Below are 17,421 nucleotides of genomic sequence, written 5' to 3'. Positions count from 1 at the left end.
TGATATCTAAATCCGCTTTATTCTTACATCTAGATATACACCTTCATCATTAGCGTCATGGTTGTCAGTAATATCATCATCACCTTCAACACCAAAACCAAGATCCTCACCGTGACAGCATTATTAGCTATTTGTTCATAGTTCAAAAGCTAAAGCTGTGATGAAAAATAAATAAAACATTTGGTCCTTTAATATATAGTCTAGGCAACATGGTATCAAGGGTTAAGACCAAACTGTCTTGTTGCTACCCACACAAAACATCAAACAGCACTAGAATTTGCGCTAAAAACAGTGTCGTAGGCCGACAGAAGGAAGAGCCATTTGAACATGAAATTGATGGCCACACAGGAGTAAAGTGTCGGGCAAACTAAGAGAAAGAGAGAGAGTCTGTAGAAGCAGTTAGCAACGGGGTAGTGAAAACAGATGAAAGGCGGCGAGACAGAAAAGAGATGAAAGACAGAGAGGCTGAAGAGTGAGGAAGCTTACAACAGACCAACAGAGAGGCACATATTTACAGCCGGAGCCGGGTGGAATAAAAATCAAGTGAGCCACAGTGCACAGCAGAGCAGTGTTGTATGTCACACTCTCACACACACACACACACACACACACACAACACACACACACACACACACACACACACACACACACACACACACACACACAGAGTGAACATGTAGGTTTAAAAGTTTTGTCTTGTTCAATAAACTAAACACCACACACCTGCGACAACAAAACTAACAGTGGACTGCTCCTAATTATTCAAATTCATATGAGCATCTACTTTACAGTGATGTTTGAACTCTATATTCTTATCATTATTTAGTATGCTGATGAGAAGATATTACACTTTGGTGCTGAATGGGAGGCAAGAGGGAGTTGGAACTGGAAACCAGGAAGTGTCTGCTGTATTGCCTTCATTTTAAAACTGACATCACGGGAGATGTTCCTCCAAAAGCAGCAAGATTATTATTTTCTCACATTTATTATTATTGTCAAGGTAATTTCCTGTCACATTATGAGTGCCTCAAATGTTTTTCATGTATTGCTGTTTCTGATGTCCGGAAAATTGAGATTTTTTTCCCTCTGCTAGTGCTTTCAACCCATTTTACTGTTGTTCCTGTTCAGCTCTCCTGCTTGCTCCAATAATCACTAACACAGACATGTATGTATACATTTTGACTCTACCTGATGTTCTACGACAAACACATCCTAGAGTGAATGCAAACCAGATGTACCTGTCCACACAACATCATTGGATGCCTGGTGCCAACTCTGACACAACCCACAACACAAGGCCCACATTGTTTTATTTATTTCTTAAATGTTGGGGGGCAGTTTGTGTCTTAATCCCTCTGAGGTTTTTCTGGCGAGTGGCAGTTGAGGGTCTTTTTTCCCACCTTTAGGGCAGGTGGTGTTGGCAGTGGCGGCTGCATGTGCTGACTGGGTGGGTGTAGTGGTGGATGTCTGAGAGGTCTGAGAAGGGGTGGAGGGTGTATTGAGTTTTGAGGAGTGGGTAGGGGCAGCTGTGGTGGTTGCTAATTGTTTAGATGGTGAGGAGAGGCAGATTGGATACTGGAAGAAGTGGAGGTGGAAGAAGAGGTGGTAGTGAGAGTGGAACTTGGGCATGGGCATAAAGTTGGCAAGGATGATGCTGGGGCTGGTTTGGTAGAATGAACAGAGCCTAAAGTGGGGCTTGGACTAGAGACAGGAGGCGTTTGCTTTACAGGATGAACTGAGAAAGTTATTTTTCTTGGAGAACTGCTGATAGCTGATGTTGGGGAAGAAGATGCAGTTTGAGTTGGGGTCTGTTTTGGTGTTGGGACTTGAGGTGGGGCCTATGGTTGAGCCGGAGACAGAGGACTGGAGACAAGGGGTTGGACTAGATTTACTTGGGGAGGGGACAGGTGCAACGGTGATGGGAAAGGGTGATGGTGTTTGGGTAAGGATCTGGGTAGGAGTAACAGGTGTCAGGGTTTGTGTAGGAGAACGGGTACGGGTAGTCTGAGTGGGAGTCGGTATTGAGGTTGGGGTTGGACTGGGGCCAGACAACGGAGAAGCAGAAGGAGGTGTGTTGGATGCTTTGACCCGCGGGCTCTGGGGACATGGTGGGATAGAGGTCATCAAGGAGGAAGGGGGTGAAGAGGAGGTGAAAGAGGATTTGGGCCCATAAGTTGGAGGTAGTGTAACAGGGGTAGATGGAGGTGGTGTGGAGGAGGGAGAGGGAGAGGAAGAGCGGGAAGAAGGTGAAGGGATTGGTTTGGGACGAGGAGTTGATGAGACCGACAGCGGGTTTGTTCCTGCTGAAGGAGGGGTAGAGCAGGGAGGAGGAGAGGAGGGGGTCATGGGGATTGGTTTAGGACGAGGTATCTGGGGGAGTATAGGTGTAGAAGACGAGGGGGTGGGTGCAGATAAAGGAGTGGCAGAGGAGTGCGGGGTCTGCTTTGGAGGGGAGGAAGATGGCAAAGAAGAAGCTGCAGAAGGCATGTGTGCAGTTGTTGGTGTGCGTACAGAGGCAGTGTGAGGGGCAGATTGTGTAGGCAGAATCTGTGCTAATGCAGGCGGAATAAGAACTGCAGACTGTACATGTGTTTGTGCATTAAATGGTATATTTGCCCACAGCTGTCCTGGAGCATTAGAAGTCAGCATGCCCGCACTGCCTCCCCTGGCTAATTGCCCTGCCAGGAAAGGAGTTGCCAGCAAATTACCACCAGAGGCCTTCCTGTGGAGAGGCGGTTGAGGCTGCAGTCCAACCCAGGAGCGGTGAGGCAGAGTGGGCTGCGAGGCTGACAGCAGCCTGGCCTCCTGGGTAAGTCTGCCCAGTGCGGGCAGACATTGAGAACTGTTTCCTCCATGACGTAACAGAGCTTCTTTTACTCTCTGCTGGCCTGTCACAGAAGCGTTGCCATCTGACGGGGTGCCACAAGCAGCAAGGGGGTTGGAGGCATGTCCCTCATGGATCATGGAGGGATGATCAGCCTGGAGGCGGAGGCTGTGATGAAGATTCCTTCCTTGTTGGACAGAAGTTGGGACAGAGGAGGCTGGTGTGAGTGGGGTTTTAGCAATAGGGGGTGATGTCAACCCACCAGGAGGGCCCATGGTCGAGGGAGAGGCAGCAAATCCTCTTGGAGACATCCCTCCCATTGTCATCATCCCAATGAGAGAGCTCACTGAAGGGCGGAGGGGCTGTACCACAGGAGGGCGAGGCGGAGACAGAGGGAAAGAACAGGAGGGAGAAGGAGAGACAAGAGGGGAGGGCATGAAGAAAGCACCTCCAAGTGCATGCTGCTGCTGCAACTGCTGGAGCTGTTGCTGCTGCTGGTGCATGAGAGCGATGCTGGTGGCAGCAGCAGTCTGCAGGGGGGCGTGGACCAGCGGCGCCCAGATGACCGGGCGCGGTCGAGGTGACACTGTGCCACTTCCTCCCATGACTCCGCTTCTTCCTGCAGCAGCAGCCGCAATCGCATCCTGCATGGCCGACATGCTGTCGTGTTTGACAATCTGCTGCACCAGCATGCTGTCACAGGAACCCAGACCGCCTGCCGCCAGGCCTCCTCCGGCTCCTGGACCCCCTCCACCCCGGCCTCCACCACGACCCATACTGCCCCCCAGAGAAGCACCCTGGGACGACTTCCGCATGAGCATGGAGTTCTTCCTGCCTATAATGGAGAAAATTCATTATTCATTTTCTGAGATATAAGTGTGGAGTATGTTCCAGAAATAGAAGATAAATGAAATCCTGCACAAGTTGGTAGTTGTTTACCAAACACATAGCAAACATCCAAGGTTTTAGTGTTACGGTTAATTTGTTCTTCACTAAGAGCATTGCTCATCCTTTATTATTTCAGCTTTTAATTTTTCAAAGATGAGTTCCGACCTTTCAGCTGAGGACAAAGCAGCTGAGAAATTTCTCACAATTGGATGGATTATTGCAAATATTGGGAAAGATCGTTGCAGAATTAAAGAGCTGAATGGAAGATAGCATGTCACTGCAAAGATTATATGGTGAGAGAAATGGATGCGACAATCAGAAATCCACTATTTACCGATACGGTCCAATCGATCAACAGCAACAGTTTCGAAGGCACGCCGCATCATTGGATGTCTTCCAGCACCTCGTTAAAGCTGTCCACACTTAGAGAGTATAGGCGACAATATGTTTCTGCACGGACGCTGGCTGTCCTCCGTCCACGAGTCAACAAACAGATCTCTGAAAAAAATAGGCCGTGAGATAAATTAAGCAGTATTATGCATAAACATAAACCACCACCTTCATCTTCAAGTACCTTCTTCCTCTACACGTTCCTAAACAACCTAGACTATCTAGACAACTCTACATGTTCTCACCTCCAAAGTAAGACCCATCGCTCAGCTTGGTTTCATTATTGCCACGGGTCAGCACAGCAACTCGTCCATGCTGGATGAAGTACATCTTCCGCCCAACAGTGCCCTCGCGAATGATGTAGTCTGAAGGCTGAAACACTTCAAAGCGGAGCTTGATCAGCACTGCAGTCACAAAGTTTGGATCAGCGTTGGCAAACAGTGGCATGTTAGCCACCAGGCTGCGGCAGTTAAAGCTAACTATCTCCTACACAAAGAGAAAGAGGAGAAAAAGAGAAAAAGATTTGCTGGAGGACAGAGCATTTGTGGTTTGTACGTGTAGATGCGTGGCGGTTAGCGAAGTTATTACCTCTTTCAGTGGCTCGCTGAGTTCTCCCAGGATGTTCTCCTCATCAAACATTTTACCCTGGAAGCGGTGCTCATAGTACTCGTGGATCTTTTGCCGGACATCTGCAGGAAGCTTATGGAACGACATGTACTGCTCCACCTGCTTGTACTGCAATAACACACATACACAAACATGCAAGGTCAAGAATCTGCAAACTAGAGAGCAGAAGAACATGGATTAGTCCACTGGTTCCCAACTTTTTCAGCACATGTCTGCTTAAAGCATTTCCCTTTGACCCCTTGTCACTGGTGACGTATGTATGTCTTTGGTTGTATCCAATATCACTTGTTCACCCATTCAATGCTTCACATATAATAGTTTACTCAGAGAGCTGTAAATTAAGAATTTGAACACGTAAATTAAAATGCATACCGTGAATGCACTGTATAGTAAACAGGGAGTGAGTTTGAACACAGCCAGTGAGTTGTAAGAAGTTTCACTAAAATTATTTTTCCTTGTAAGATTTTTCAATCAAACTGTTTTTTAGAAGCTTGGAAGGTAAGACCACGAAGATTTTTGTTACGACCACTTTGGCGGTTCCTAACCCCCAGGTGGAAACCACTACCGGTCCTTGTGGTCTGCAAATCAACTGGTTTTAGAAATTCCAAGGTCAAGGTAATAACGGTGGGCTGATCAGGATTTTGCGGTTGCTGCCCCGAGACTTTGGAACAAGTCACCCCCTGATATTCGGACAATTACAGATGTAGCTCTTTTTAGGTCTAAACTCAAAATCTGTTTAGAATGGCTTTTAATACGTAGTAGTGGTCTGACAATTTCCCGTTCTTATTTCTATGTAACCTTTTCTGATTTTACTGTTTTCCACGTTTCATTATTTTTATTTTATGATATGTTGTATGATGTGTGTTTTATACTTGGTTTCTGATGTGAAACATTTTGGATACCTGCTGGTTACTGTAAAGTGTTATATGAATAAATGTTGATTAATTGGTTTATTGACTAAAGTTATCTTTGACAGAAAATTATTCAAGGACAACTCTGACCATTTTGATTACTGTTTAAAATAATTTATAAAGCAAAAATTAACAAGTAGCACTCTGTTTTATATAATTGTAAATTGAACATATTTTTGACTGTTGGATGGAACAAAAGAAATATGAAGATGCCACTTTGGGCTCTGGGAAGTTGGGATTTCTGACCCTTTATAGAGTAAAATATTAACAGATTAATGGAAAAAACAACCCAAAGCTTCATTAATAATGGATAATGTCGTAGACATAAATTGATTGAATCAGGTTTAATGGCTGTACTATAAAAAGAATAGCAGCAATGATGGGTGAGCATCATGTTTCACCTTTTCCTGGTACTGTCGTCGTGAGGAGTCCAGTGACTGGATGAGAGCGGTGGCATGGCCGATGAACATGGCGTAGCAGGTGGCACCTACGATCATACTGAGCATGGTAAGCCACACATCAGTCATCCCTTCTGGAGCCTGGGCACCGTACCCAATACACAACATGTGGCTCATGGCTTTAAATAGAGCATAGGAGTACTGCACACCCCACGTGTCATTCTGTAATTGAAAGGCAGAAAAAGAGGGTGACAGGAAGAGTTAAAAGAAGTTTCAAGTGTACTACCAAGGCGGTGCCATATTGAGCTGTTTGTATTTTAGTCAAGTTGCATGAGCTTTTTTTCTTAGGAGACACTCACACTGACCACACCACTTCAGAAAATAAAGTAGGATCATAACAAAAAGAGAAAAGTGGTCCAAACCCACTTTGCTTTAAAACAGGGCAGGGTAACGGCTGAATTATTACATGAATATCTAAGACTAAAAATTAAAAGGCAGCCTCTGTGTGCGTGTGTGTGTGTGTGTGTGTGTGTGTGTGTGTGTGTGTGTGTGTATGCGTGTCCGTCTGTTTTAAGTTGAGTCCAATTATACAAAGATGTTAATGGTCTTACGGATGAGGGGACTTTCTCTGGGGAAAATCCCAGCATCAGCCTACTTAGCAACAGTCACCCAGGCAACTGCTGAGATATGAGTCAGCTATGTGCATTCATGAACGTCCACATCTGTACCCCTGCATGCACGGGGACGAAATCTCCAGGTTGATCACTCATTAGGTTTTTAATTGGAAAATCTTTTTTATTTTTCACGATGACAATGATAATCAATCTTATTTCAACTGGACTGTTTCTGCATGAGCCAATTAACACAGATAAGGAGCAAACTATGTAAAATCTGATAAATACCCTCACTCTGCCACACACACACACACACACACCACACACACACACACACACACACACACACAGATAACCAGAAAAAGAGGCTTTCTGAATCTATGATTTGCATTCATCTGAAAGAAATATTTTGCACACTGGTCTAACAAGCTAAAATAACACTTGAGTGTCAAGTCATTTGTTTGTTCTCTGCACAATAAATGAATTCCCTGAAACATATTAAGTAAGTTACATGCACACGGCTGGTTAGAGACTCACCACCATCAGGTTCTTGGAAACCCAGCAGTCAGGAGGGAAGTCCTGCAGCATGGGGACCAGGAACTGAAGACACCCGTCCCAGTGGCATAGCAGCAGCATCATACCAATCAGATTAACTATCCTCACCATTGCACTGGCAAGGTCATAGGTCATATGGAAAATCTGAGGAGGAGTAGAAGTAAATAGGAGGGGTAAAATAAGCATGTAGGTGGGGTGTACAAAAGGATGGGAGGACAGGTGAGGTTAACCTTTTGTTCCAAAAGTGTTCAAAATGTATTTTAACAAGGCTTTTCCTCCAGTTCCTCGGCACAATCTTTAAAAAAAAATGGATTTTATTTTATCCTAAAAACATGCTTTTTTTGTTAGTAAAAGGCTTATGGTGAGTCACACCTTACATATTAAACAAGTTTTAAAATACCTCTTTCACAGAGACAAGTCTGGCAATGTGAGACTACTTTCACACAAGTGCCCCTTTCCCTTCGACTTTGTTTTCTGTTTCCAGCCTCTGTTTCTCACCTCCTCCCACTGGTGGATATAGCGGATGAGTCTGGACAGGCGGAGCAGTCGAAGCAGGCTCAGGATTTTGGTGAAGCGAAAGATGCGCAGTGCCCTGGCAGTCCTGTAGACCTCGGAGTCAAGACTGTCCACCATCAGGAAAATATAGTCCACTGGGATGGACGACAAAAAGTCCACGAGGAACCAGGTTTTCAGGTAGTTCTGGCGGATTGCCCTGAGTTAAAGTAAGATGGAAGACCAGTGACATTTGTAATTTGGCAATCAAGCTTTGTGGAAGTGATTCCAACATTTGGCTAGCATAAAATGATTCTCATCAATATTCATAAGGGATTCAACTGGAACATGAACAAAGCTTTGCCACTGGCTCCACATCACCTTTTCACATCTCACACATGGATTGTTTCAACACAAACCCAGCAGATGGCCGGAAGAGCAAATTTAAATTCATGGCCTTACACATACACAAATGCAATGCCCCCAAATGCTTATGCTGACCTGGGGTCTAGTAGTATCTCAGTGTTGTCTTCCTTGATGATACCGGTCCTGAAGTTGAGAACCAAGTCAACCATGAAGAGAGTGTCAGAAACCACGTTGAAGATGATCCACGAAGGAGTGTTCTCCTCTCTGAAGAAAGTGATACCCACTGGCAGGATGATTAAGTTCCCCATCATCAACATTAACATCAGCAGGTCCCAGTAGAACCTACACAGAGAAAGAAAGTATTCTTCTTCTGGGTTTTGTTGTTTTCTGTTTTTGTGTCTACGAGGTTGTACTGTAAGTCTCAGATATTTGTTTTCTTTTGGCTTTTTATTTTATGTGATTATGTTTGCTGTGTTCACACTGAAAAAGTCTCCCCCAATGCAATGCACAAAGGAAATGGAGGAGCTGTTAAATGCTGGACATTTTTCAATAAATTGTGTGTGGTGGTTTGAAAAACGAAAAAAAGGAATAGATCTTAGAAAATATTTTAATGTCTTTTGTGAAGTTTGGTTTGAACTGCATGGGACAGATGTCTTGAGGTGAGTGACTAAGGACCCCATCAAAATTGTCTGTGCCAGTTTTTTAACTCTTCAAAATTTAGCAAGTTACAGCAATTGACAAGTGGTAGGTCTAGTCCTCATATACAATTTCTACTATGCTCTTTTCTCATTTTGAGATATAATCACCTGTTTTTTATTTTTATAAAATGGTAAAGTAAATAGATTTGTTGTAAATTAACTGCAAAACACAACAGCATACAATTAGTGGGATATATGATCCAGTTTGTACACAGGCCCAAGCTGACACAACCCTGATGACACATTCAGGGTTATTTTATGGGACTTTGAAAAAATTTGCAGAGCCACAATGGCTGAGTGGTAGTCTCCATGAAGAGTAAACCACCCTTTGTGTAGAATGGGTCTAGTACCCCTTTCATGAACTAATCAGATGGATTTGGATGTGCAAACAATTGCTAGTCTTTCTCCTCCCCTTCCACCAGCACCGTCTTTTCTTCCTGTTAATCCTTTTATATCTAATTTCCTTATATACATTCTCATGTTAAATTGATAGTCTCCCCTTTGTTACATTCCCCTGAGCCAGACGGTGAACAACACGGGGATCATCCACGACACTAAAAAGAGCAAATTCTTCCTAGGATTGTTGATTAAAGTATAACAGAAGAGGCAATCCAATCATCTGTCATAATTCTGTCTTTTCCATCCTAATCCCTTTATCCATCACCCTAATTTATGTCAAAGATTCTTGCATCCTCTCTCCTCTTCTACACACTCACTCTCTTTCTGGGAGAAAAAACACTCCATCTCTGTGGTCGATTACTATTGAGCTCTAATTTAGTAACACAACCTCATGTGGTGTGATGCTGCCGCTGATGAAGTTTTAAGATGGTCATCATCTGCTACATGAAATACTCCTGACTCTGTCACTTTATGACACTGTATCATTTCATCATCATGGCAAAAAATACGGGATTTTTACGAACACAGCCAAATTTGAGTTTGGGGAAGGGGGGGGATTTACGTATTATACCTTGGGAACACTTTGCAACTCGTTAAAAGAACAATGCTGAAAATCATTTTTACATTGTTTTTTTTTTGGGGTAAACATATTATAAGTTTTATAAAAATTTAGATTCAGTGGTACTTAAGTTCTGGGAGGAGGGACCTGACGGAGTTTTTGAGAGGTAGAATATTCTTATAAGAAATGCATATTTAGATTTAGACTTGACATAAATTCTCTTTAGAAAACCCTTTTGGAGGACTCCCGCAAGGAATTTTTAAAGCCAGCACAGTTTCGCAAAGAAACAGTAAGTTTTCAGTACGATAGAGGGGGAAAAAAGAAGTATAAAGATAACAACACAATAAAGTAAAAAATAATAATAATAAAAATATAATAAAAAAAAAAAATCATGATCAAAAAACCTTTTGGTAAAAAAAGACAACCCAAAATTTTTATTTAAGAGCGTTCAAGTGTCCGGGGATTTATGAGAGTCCAGGGTGAAATGTATGTGGGACAAAGGAGAGGGAAAAAAGGAGTTCCTTGACTGCTTCAAATTTTGGGAAAGGGGAGCTGCCCCATAAAAAGGCGAAAAAAATTTCTATCAAGCAATTATTTTTTTTAACAAAAAATCGTTGCAACCCCTTTGGTTGGGATCGTTGCTCAGACAAACATTTAAAAATGTTAATTTGGGATTGGGAAATTTTGATAAAGGGTTTAAATTAAAAGCAAAGTTTTTTGGCGCCTTATGTGATGGAAAAATAAAAAATACTTTAACTAAGACTGTAATATGCACGTGAATTTTTGGGTTAATTATTTTTACATTTAAGTATTAATAATTCTAATCCAATCAGTTAGAAGGAAATTGTAATTTTAAAACTTTCTTTTCAGATATTTTTCCCAGTTTCCCCAAATGGACTTAAAATATCCAGATATTTTAGTTAAAAACTTTTGAAGAAGTAACTTACTCAATTTAAAAAAAAGCGTTTTAAATGAAGCATTTCTTTTTAGAAGTATTTGGAATTTTATTAAAGAAGGATTGAGTGTTTTAATTTCCCTACACTACCAGAATTGTGTTTTCCTGGGGGTTTTAATGGGATTTAAACCGTCTGTAAAAGTAGAACTTGCAGGATATCATTATAGGAGGGGCCCCAATCCATCCATCCACCCCAATCCACCCAACCCCCCAAATCCACCCACCATTAACCCAATGCCACCCTTCCCTTGTTCCCCCAGACCTATTCCCGTATCCCCTGTAAAGCGGGGAATTTATAACAGCATTTGTGAGTGATCTTTAAATTAAAGGGACAATAAAAAAGAGGTTTTTGGTGTGGGGGTGTGTGGGGTGTGGGGTGTGTGTGTGTGACAAAAGGGGGCCAGGAGCCTTGGGGGATCAAGCCATCCATGTTGCCGCCGGGTCTGGGATTATAAAATACGGGTCTTGCCTTTTGAAAAACCAGCACTTAGTAGAAGTGTATTTATGCTTTAAATAAGTTTTCTAAAAAATTAATGACCGCATGTCTAGGGGTGTCAACAGGGTTGGTATTGTAGGCAAGGAAAGGAAAGGCCCGTTTTATTTGTATAGAAACTTTTCAGCAAAAAGGCAATTCAAAGTGCTTTACCCAAAATCATTTTAAACAGTTTAAAAACACAAGAAAAAAAATTTAAAAATCAAAAGCTTTAAAAAACCGGGTTTTTAAAAAACACATAAATGGGACTTTAAAAACCCCCAAAGGAAACAAAAAACAAAAAGTTTAAAATTTCAGTGCAGCATAAGAAATTTAAAAAAATGTTTAGCCCATTTAAAAAAAGGGCCCGCATCAAATGAAAGGTTTTCAGCCTGTTTAAAAAGAACTGAGAGTCCCAGGGGAAATCTACAGGTTTCGGGAGTTTTCCAGATAGAGGGCTTTAGAAACTGAAACCCGGTTTCCCCCCTTTTTAGTTCTGCCCTTGGGGGAAGAAAGCAGACCTGCCCCAGAGGGACCTGAGGGGGTTTCGGGGGGGTTAAAGGGTTGAGTAGAGATCAGCAATATTTTTTGGCCCAAAACCCTTTAAGGATTTAAAAATTGCAAGAGTACTTTTGAAATCAATTTTTTTTGGGGAAACAGGAACCCAAAGGAAAAGGGACTTAAAAATGGAAGTGATGGGACCAGTCTCTTGGTTTAGTGAGGACCTCGAAAAGAAGCGTTCGGAACAGTTTCCCGCTGTCTGATTTTTTTTTTAGGGAGACCTGAAAAGACCCCTTTCCCGTAGTAAAGTCTAATGAAGAAAAGGCATGAACAATTTTCCCCCAAAATCCTGTTGAAAACAAAGTCCTTTAACCCTTGATATTTTTAAGGGTGTAGTAGGCTGATTTTGTAATTGTCTTAATTGGCTTTTAAAAGTTCGGGGTCGGAGCCCCAAAGGGATACACCAAGATTTGGAGGCTGGGTTGTTTTAACATTTTTGGTTTGAAGCTGAGCCCCAGGGATTTTAACCTTTCTTCTTGCTCCAAAAAAAACCACCTCAGTTTTTCCTTCTTTTAAATTTCGAAATTTCTGGCCACCCAGCCTTTAAATTTTTCGAGACTTAGTCATTTTTTGTTTTGGGACTATCCCCCCTGGCGAAAGGTTATGTAAATTTGTGTGTCTTTCCGCATAACTAGGGGAAACTTTTTTTTTTTTCCATAATCTGACCCAGTGGAAGCAGTAGTTTAAACAAAGATGGCCCCCAAAAAAGGGGAGCCTTGGGGAAAACTCCGAAACGTCATATTTGTACGTCAGATGCAAAATTTCCCCCTAGACAAAAAGGAATCCCATTTTTGTGGGTGGGGAAAAAACCATTTTATTTTACTGAGCAAAAAGGGCCCAACGCTTTTTTCCCAAATGGTTAGTGTTTTCCCTGGGGGACCGGGGAAAATGCAGCACTGAAAATAAGGGTTACTAAGATTGAAATTTTGAAACGTGTAAGGGGGGGGTTTTGAAAATTAAAACTTTGAAAAGGGGCCCGTTTCAGTGCTGTGGTGTGGTGGGAAAAACCGACTAAAATTTTTTTACCCAAAAACGGTTTTTTGCTTAGTGAAAAGGGAAAATGGTTGAGTTTTTAAAAAGACATTTTCAATGATTTTACTTAAAAAGGAATTTTTGATATTGGCCTATAGTTGCCATTTAGTGCCCTTGTCTAGGTTTTTTTTAAGAGTGGCTTGTTTTACTGCATTTTTTTCAGGGCCTGGGGAAAAAGAAAATGAAAGAAGAAAAATGTGTTTACAAATCGAAAGAAGATCAGAATTTCAAAAAATTTGGGGAAACATTTTTAAAAAGGGGCCTTTGGTAGAACATTAAAGGCCCCCAACAGGTCGGGGTTTTCAGAGTTGAATAAGCCTAAAAGGTTTTTGTATGGTTGTTCGTTTGGGGGGAAATTTGTCAATTTGGAACTTTTTTTGCTTAAAACCACTGTGAAAAAACTACCCTGGATTGATAGGAGGATGATGTTTGTCTAATCTTTAAATTTTTGTCTTTAAAGGGAAGGAGGAAAATCAGCGGGCCCTTTGGGTAGAAAAAATTCAGATGCTAGGGTTGGGGGTTTTTTTTTAACCCTATAAAACCAGTAGCAAAAAAGCCAGGAATTATATTGTTTTAGAATAATATAAAGAAAAAAAAGGAAAACCCTTTTTTCCCCTTTGTTTTCATTCCAAAATTAAAAAGGGAAGTTTTATTTTAGGAGTTTTTAAGGGAAACCAGGAGATTTTTTTCCCCACCTTTTTAGCCCCCCCCACTTCTTTTTTCTGTTCTCCCCGGGAGGCCATTTTCCATGGAACTTTCTTCCCAGATACAACTTTGACCTTATTGGGGCAATGGCATCAAAACCCTTTTGTAATTTTACAGTTAAAAATTTCTAAAGGGCCATGACGATAGCCCAGAGAGGGGGGGGTGGGAGGGGGGAAACCCTGAATAAATTTTGTCAGGGTTTGGCAGTGATTACCTTTTTTGGTTTTCTTGTTTGGACACTTTGGGCCCCAGAGATAGGGCCGTAAAGAAAACAAAGGAATGTCTGAGAGAGCAAGGGAGCCCAAAAACCCCTTGGAAAAAAAAGGACATTTTAAAAGTTTTTGAGGTGCATGAAATTTTGGCCCTTTGGGTGTTTAAAGACAATGGAAAACATTCCCACATTACCCCATCAAAAAAAAAGAAAGCCAAAAAATTTTAATTTGAAAATTCCCCACCCGGTTCATGTTTATCTTTGCGAGGAGATTTTTTGAAGGTAATCAAAAGGAACAGCCTCAAATTAGTATTACCTCGGATTATTTTTTTTTATTGTTTCCCGCTGGGGTCACCAGCAGGGTGTTGGCTGGGGGCACATCGTTCACATGAAAATATTAATATTTTCCCCCAATGCAGGGAAAGGATCTATCCCGCTCCCCGTAATTTTCTTCTGTGAAAAGATTTCTTTTGGGGAAAAAGGGGGTTTTCAGCCCGGTATTATTTTATACTTTTTAAAATGGGACTGCCATTTTTTTTGCTGGTGTTTAACAGGAGGCCTTTTCACCTGCACAATCCCCTTTTAAAACCCTCCCGCCTCACATATACAGGGATTTTTATTATTTGCTTTTTTAATTTTCGCTTTTAACCTTTAATCCAACCTCTGCCTCTACCCCATGTTTCCTCCAGAGACTCTCCCGGTGCATATTTTGCCTCTCCTTAACCGGCCTAACCCTCACACATCTTCCCATATACTTCTTTTGTGTCCCTACCCAGCAATATACATTTAGCCTCCTGCATATCTCTGTCCTCCCCATTTCCCCCGTTATCAACTGAAGTGGCTGCTGAATATATGATAGGCTTCTCTTTTCCTGTTCCTCCCTTTACTAAAGTGTCTTATCATGCCAGATAGAGCACACCTTTCACCTGCTTTGATCCATATTTCAACCAAAATAACTTTGTGTCTTGTATGTGCAGGCTACAGGCTACATTACACACACACACATACACACACACCACACACACACACACACACACACACACGCACGCACGCACGCACGCACGCACGCACGCAGGCAGACAGGCTACATTTATTTTACAAAGCAACATCAGCTGTAGTGTGTGTGTGTGTGTGTGTGTGTGTGTATGTGTGTGTGTGTGTGTGTGTGTGTGTGTGTGTGTGTGTGTGTGTGTGTGTCCATACCTGAAGTCACTGTATGGGTGTATGATCCACGACCCTGCTGATTTCAGTCTTTCCTGCTCCAGTGCCACAGCTTTGTGGGATCCAAACATGCGCAGGCTGAACTTGTTGACCCCCGGCTGAAGCATGGCTCCAAACTGTCTCTGGATGAAGGTGCTCTGGTTGGAGTTGCTATAGTCCTCCCCGTCCAGACCCATGCCAAACACACCCAGTCCAAACTGACCCATCATCTCAGGGCTCCCTGCAGTGGTGTTACATGCTGTGGTGGTGGTGGTCTCTGGACCTGTGGCCACTACCATCACTCCGGTCCCGGTGGAGGAGGTGGATGGCAAGGCGGCACGCGTCGAGGCAAAGCCCAACAAGCGAGGAGGAGGATGAACTGTGGCAGAAGAGGTGGGCTGGGGCACTGGGGTGGTTGGGGTGCCTGCTGTGCGGAAGGAAAGGCCGTCCCTGGTGGAGGAGCTCATGATGGAGAGGCGACGACCGCGTCCCCCTAAGGAAGTGCTGTCCGCCCCGAAGGAGCCCCTCTCCCCTTCCAGTGAGGCTTGGGACTGCCTGTAACCCGGAGAGGGCAGACTGCCCTTACTGCGTTGCTTTGAGTCCCCTCCGTTATGCCTGGGGAGGCTGTCACCCCCAGACACTCCAGCACTACTGGGGGTGCCCACACCTCCAGCAACCCCATCCATCCCAACTCAGGGGTGAGTAGGATGAGGAGAGTGAAGGAAGGGTGAATATAACACGTAAATCTCAGTAAAAAGCAACTCTCCAGTGTAGTTGGCCTGTCTGTTTTACAGAGGTGAGAATGTCAATGTCAATGTGAATGTTAAATTGAAGCCAAAGCTAAAGAAAAGTGGTCATTCTCTTGGAGCTGGCTGCTCACACCTCCGCCCTATCCCTCTCTCTGCGGATGTGCCCATGCTTACCTCAGTGCCCTTGGAAACAGCTCTATCCAGACATTGAATCCTTCACCCTGCCAGTGTGATGCCAGCAGCTTTACTTTTCCTTTTTTCTTAAAGAGTATATTTTGTCCTTATATATGTTTTTGTAGCTGTATTTCCTCCTTCCTCGTCCTTGAAACGTTTCTCTCTCCCCCCCACCGAGGCCCTCCCTCTTCTCTCCACAGCCGCCCTCAACGCTCCGACGCCGGTCAAATTGGCACCGGAATCCCTGTCTTTTGTAGAAAACGGAGCTCGCTGCTTATTGGCCGTTGGTGTCCTGTCTGTGTAGCTTGTATGTCCAGGCTGCTCACCCAGTTTGGCTATTTTCTACATATATCATTATAGAAGAAATTATTTGAGCAGTAAGGTGGCAGAGTGGGGATCATTCATCCGCGGATGAATTACTAGGACACTTGTTCCTCTTTTCAGGAGGGATGGGTTGTTAATGGACACAAGGAACGCACATCATAGGCACACAGAGGCGCTCATACTCAAAGGCGCACTGATTAATTCTGACACGCACAAAAAAACAGACCGAGCGGGACACAAAAGGCGGCGGAAACAAGTAAAATGACCCCAAATCTCTCCCATGATTTCACGGAATCTGCGGCATGTTGCCATTTCAGTATCCGAGCGAAAAGGCACTCATCGAGATAGAAGGCGCGCCGAAATGTTGCCTGCCCGTGACAGATGCGCTCAGACAACCGGCTCTTCCACAACAGGGCGATTTTGTAAAACTAATGCCGTAATTAACCCGGTCAGGTGTTCAGAGTCTGACACCAGAAATCTTCTGTTCTTTCATCAGCAGCTGCTTCCATCTATTCCCACTTCTGTCGACTTTCAATGACATTGTCCAGACTACGGATACGACGCTGTCCTTTTCCCCTTGATGGCACCAAAGACAGATCAAAATGCTCTAGATTTCTCCAATGTGAAACGGTGCGCTGTGCACAATTCAAAAGCCCCCTCCCTATGCATTTTTAATAAAAACAACTTGTTGAGCGTTTAAGGTGGCGGCTCATTCGTAGACTACTCGGATCCGATGGACTCCAGTTGAAAGCTGACATTCACTTCTCACTCTTATACACAGAGGTCGAGCTGGCGCGTCCACATAGGCGCATGCAAATGAAATATTAAATAAATAAACGGCATATAAAGGTCTGGCTCTAATCGGCCTGTTACCATGGCATCCGCATCCCCATCATACGTCCCCCAAGGCCGCATGCCCAGCCGGCGCAAGACGCACGCATTCCTCGCAGGTACAAGTCGCGCGTCATCGTCATCCTCCCTCTCCCTCTCCCCCATTCTCTCTCTCTCTCTCTCAACGATACAGCTATGGTTTCGCGTGGCGGAGCTCGATGATGAAACTTTATTTAAACCTCGGAAGAAGAGCAAGTCATTATAAGAAGAGTGAAAGGTAACGAAAAACTGAATAGATAAACGTTAGAGAATAGTACAATGCAAAAGGATTTGTTAGTAAAAAGCTTTTGAGTCCAAAATAATGTGATAGCTAAAGCTCAATACTTTTAAATGCAATACGTCTGTGTGATAAATCATTTTTCTATCAGAACTCACATATAATAGTTAATTACAACTAGTAATGTCAGAGCCGAGAATAACACAGAA

At 43.3% G+C, this 17,421-nt stretch overlaps 1 protein-coding gene across 1 annotated transcript; it reads right to left on the bottom strand.

Annotated features, from left to right (window-relative positions):
- LOC116691098 (potassium/sodium hyperpolarization-activated cyclic nucleotide-gated channel 1) lies at positions 1-17,040 on the bottom strand. The gene is given in 12 exon segments (XM_032518437.1): positions 1-1,572; positions 1,575-1,823; positions 1,825-3,659; positions 4,047-4,106; positions 4,109-4,210; positions 4,348-4,588; positions 4,691-4,837; positions 6,042-6,260; positions 7,190-7,351; positions 7,706-7,919; positions 8,201-8,407; positions 14,861-17,040. Coding segments are annotated over 12 exon segments (4,371 nt in total). The 5' UTR covers positions 15,544-17,040; the 3' UTR covers positions 1-1,320.
- Between the last annotated feature and the right edge of the window lie 381 nt (positions 17,041-17,421).

The sequence above is a fragment of the Etheostoma spectabile genome, chromosome 6, assembly GCF_008692095.1.
Source record: "Etheostoma spectabile isolate EspeVRDwgs_2016 chromosome 6, UIUC_Espe_1.0, whole genome shotgun sequence".
NCBI classification, from domain to species: domain Eukaryota; kingdom Metazoa; phylum Chordata; class Actinopteri; order Perciformes; family Percidae; genus Etheostoma; species Etheostoma spectabile.
This window is presented reverse-complemented; position numbering and strand designations above follow the sequence as displayed.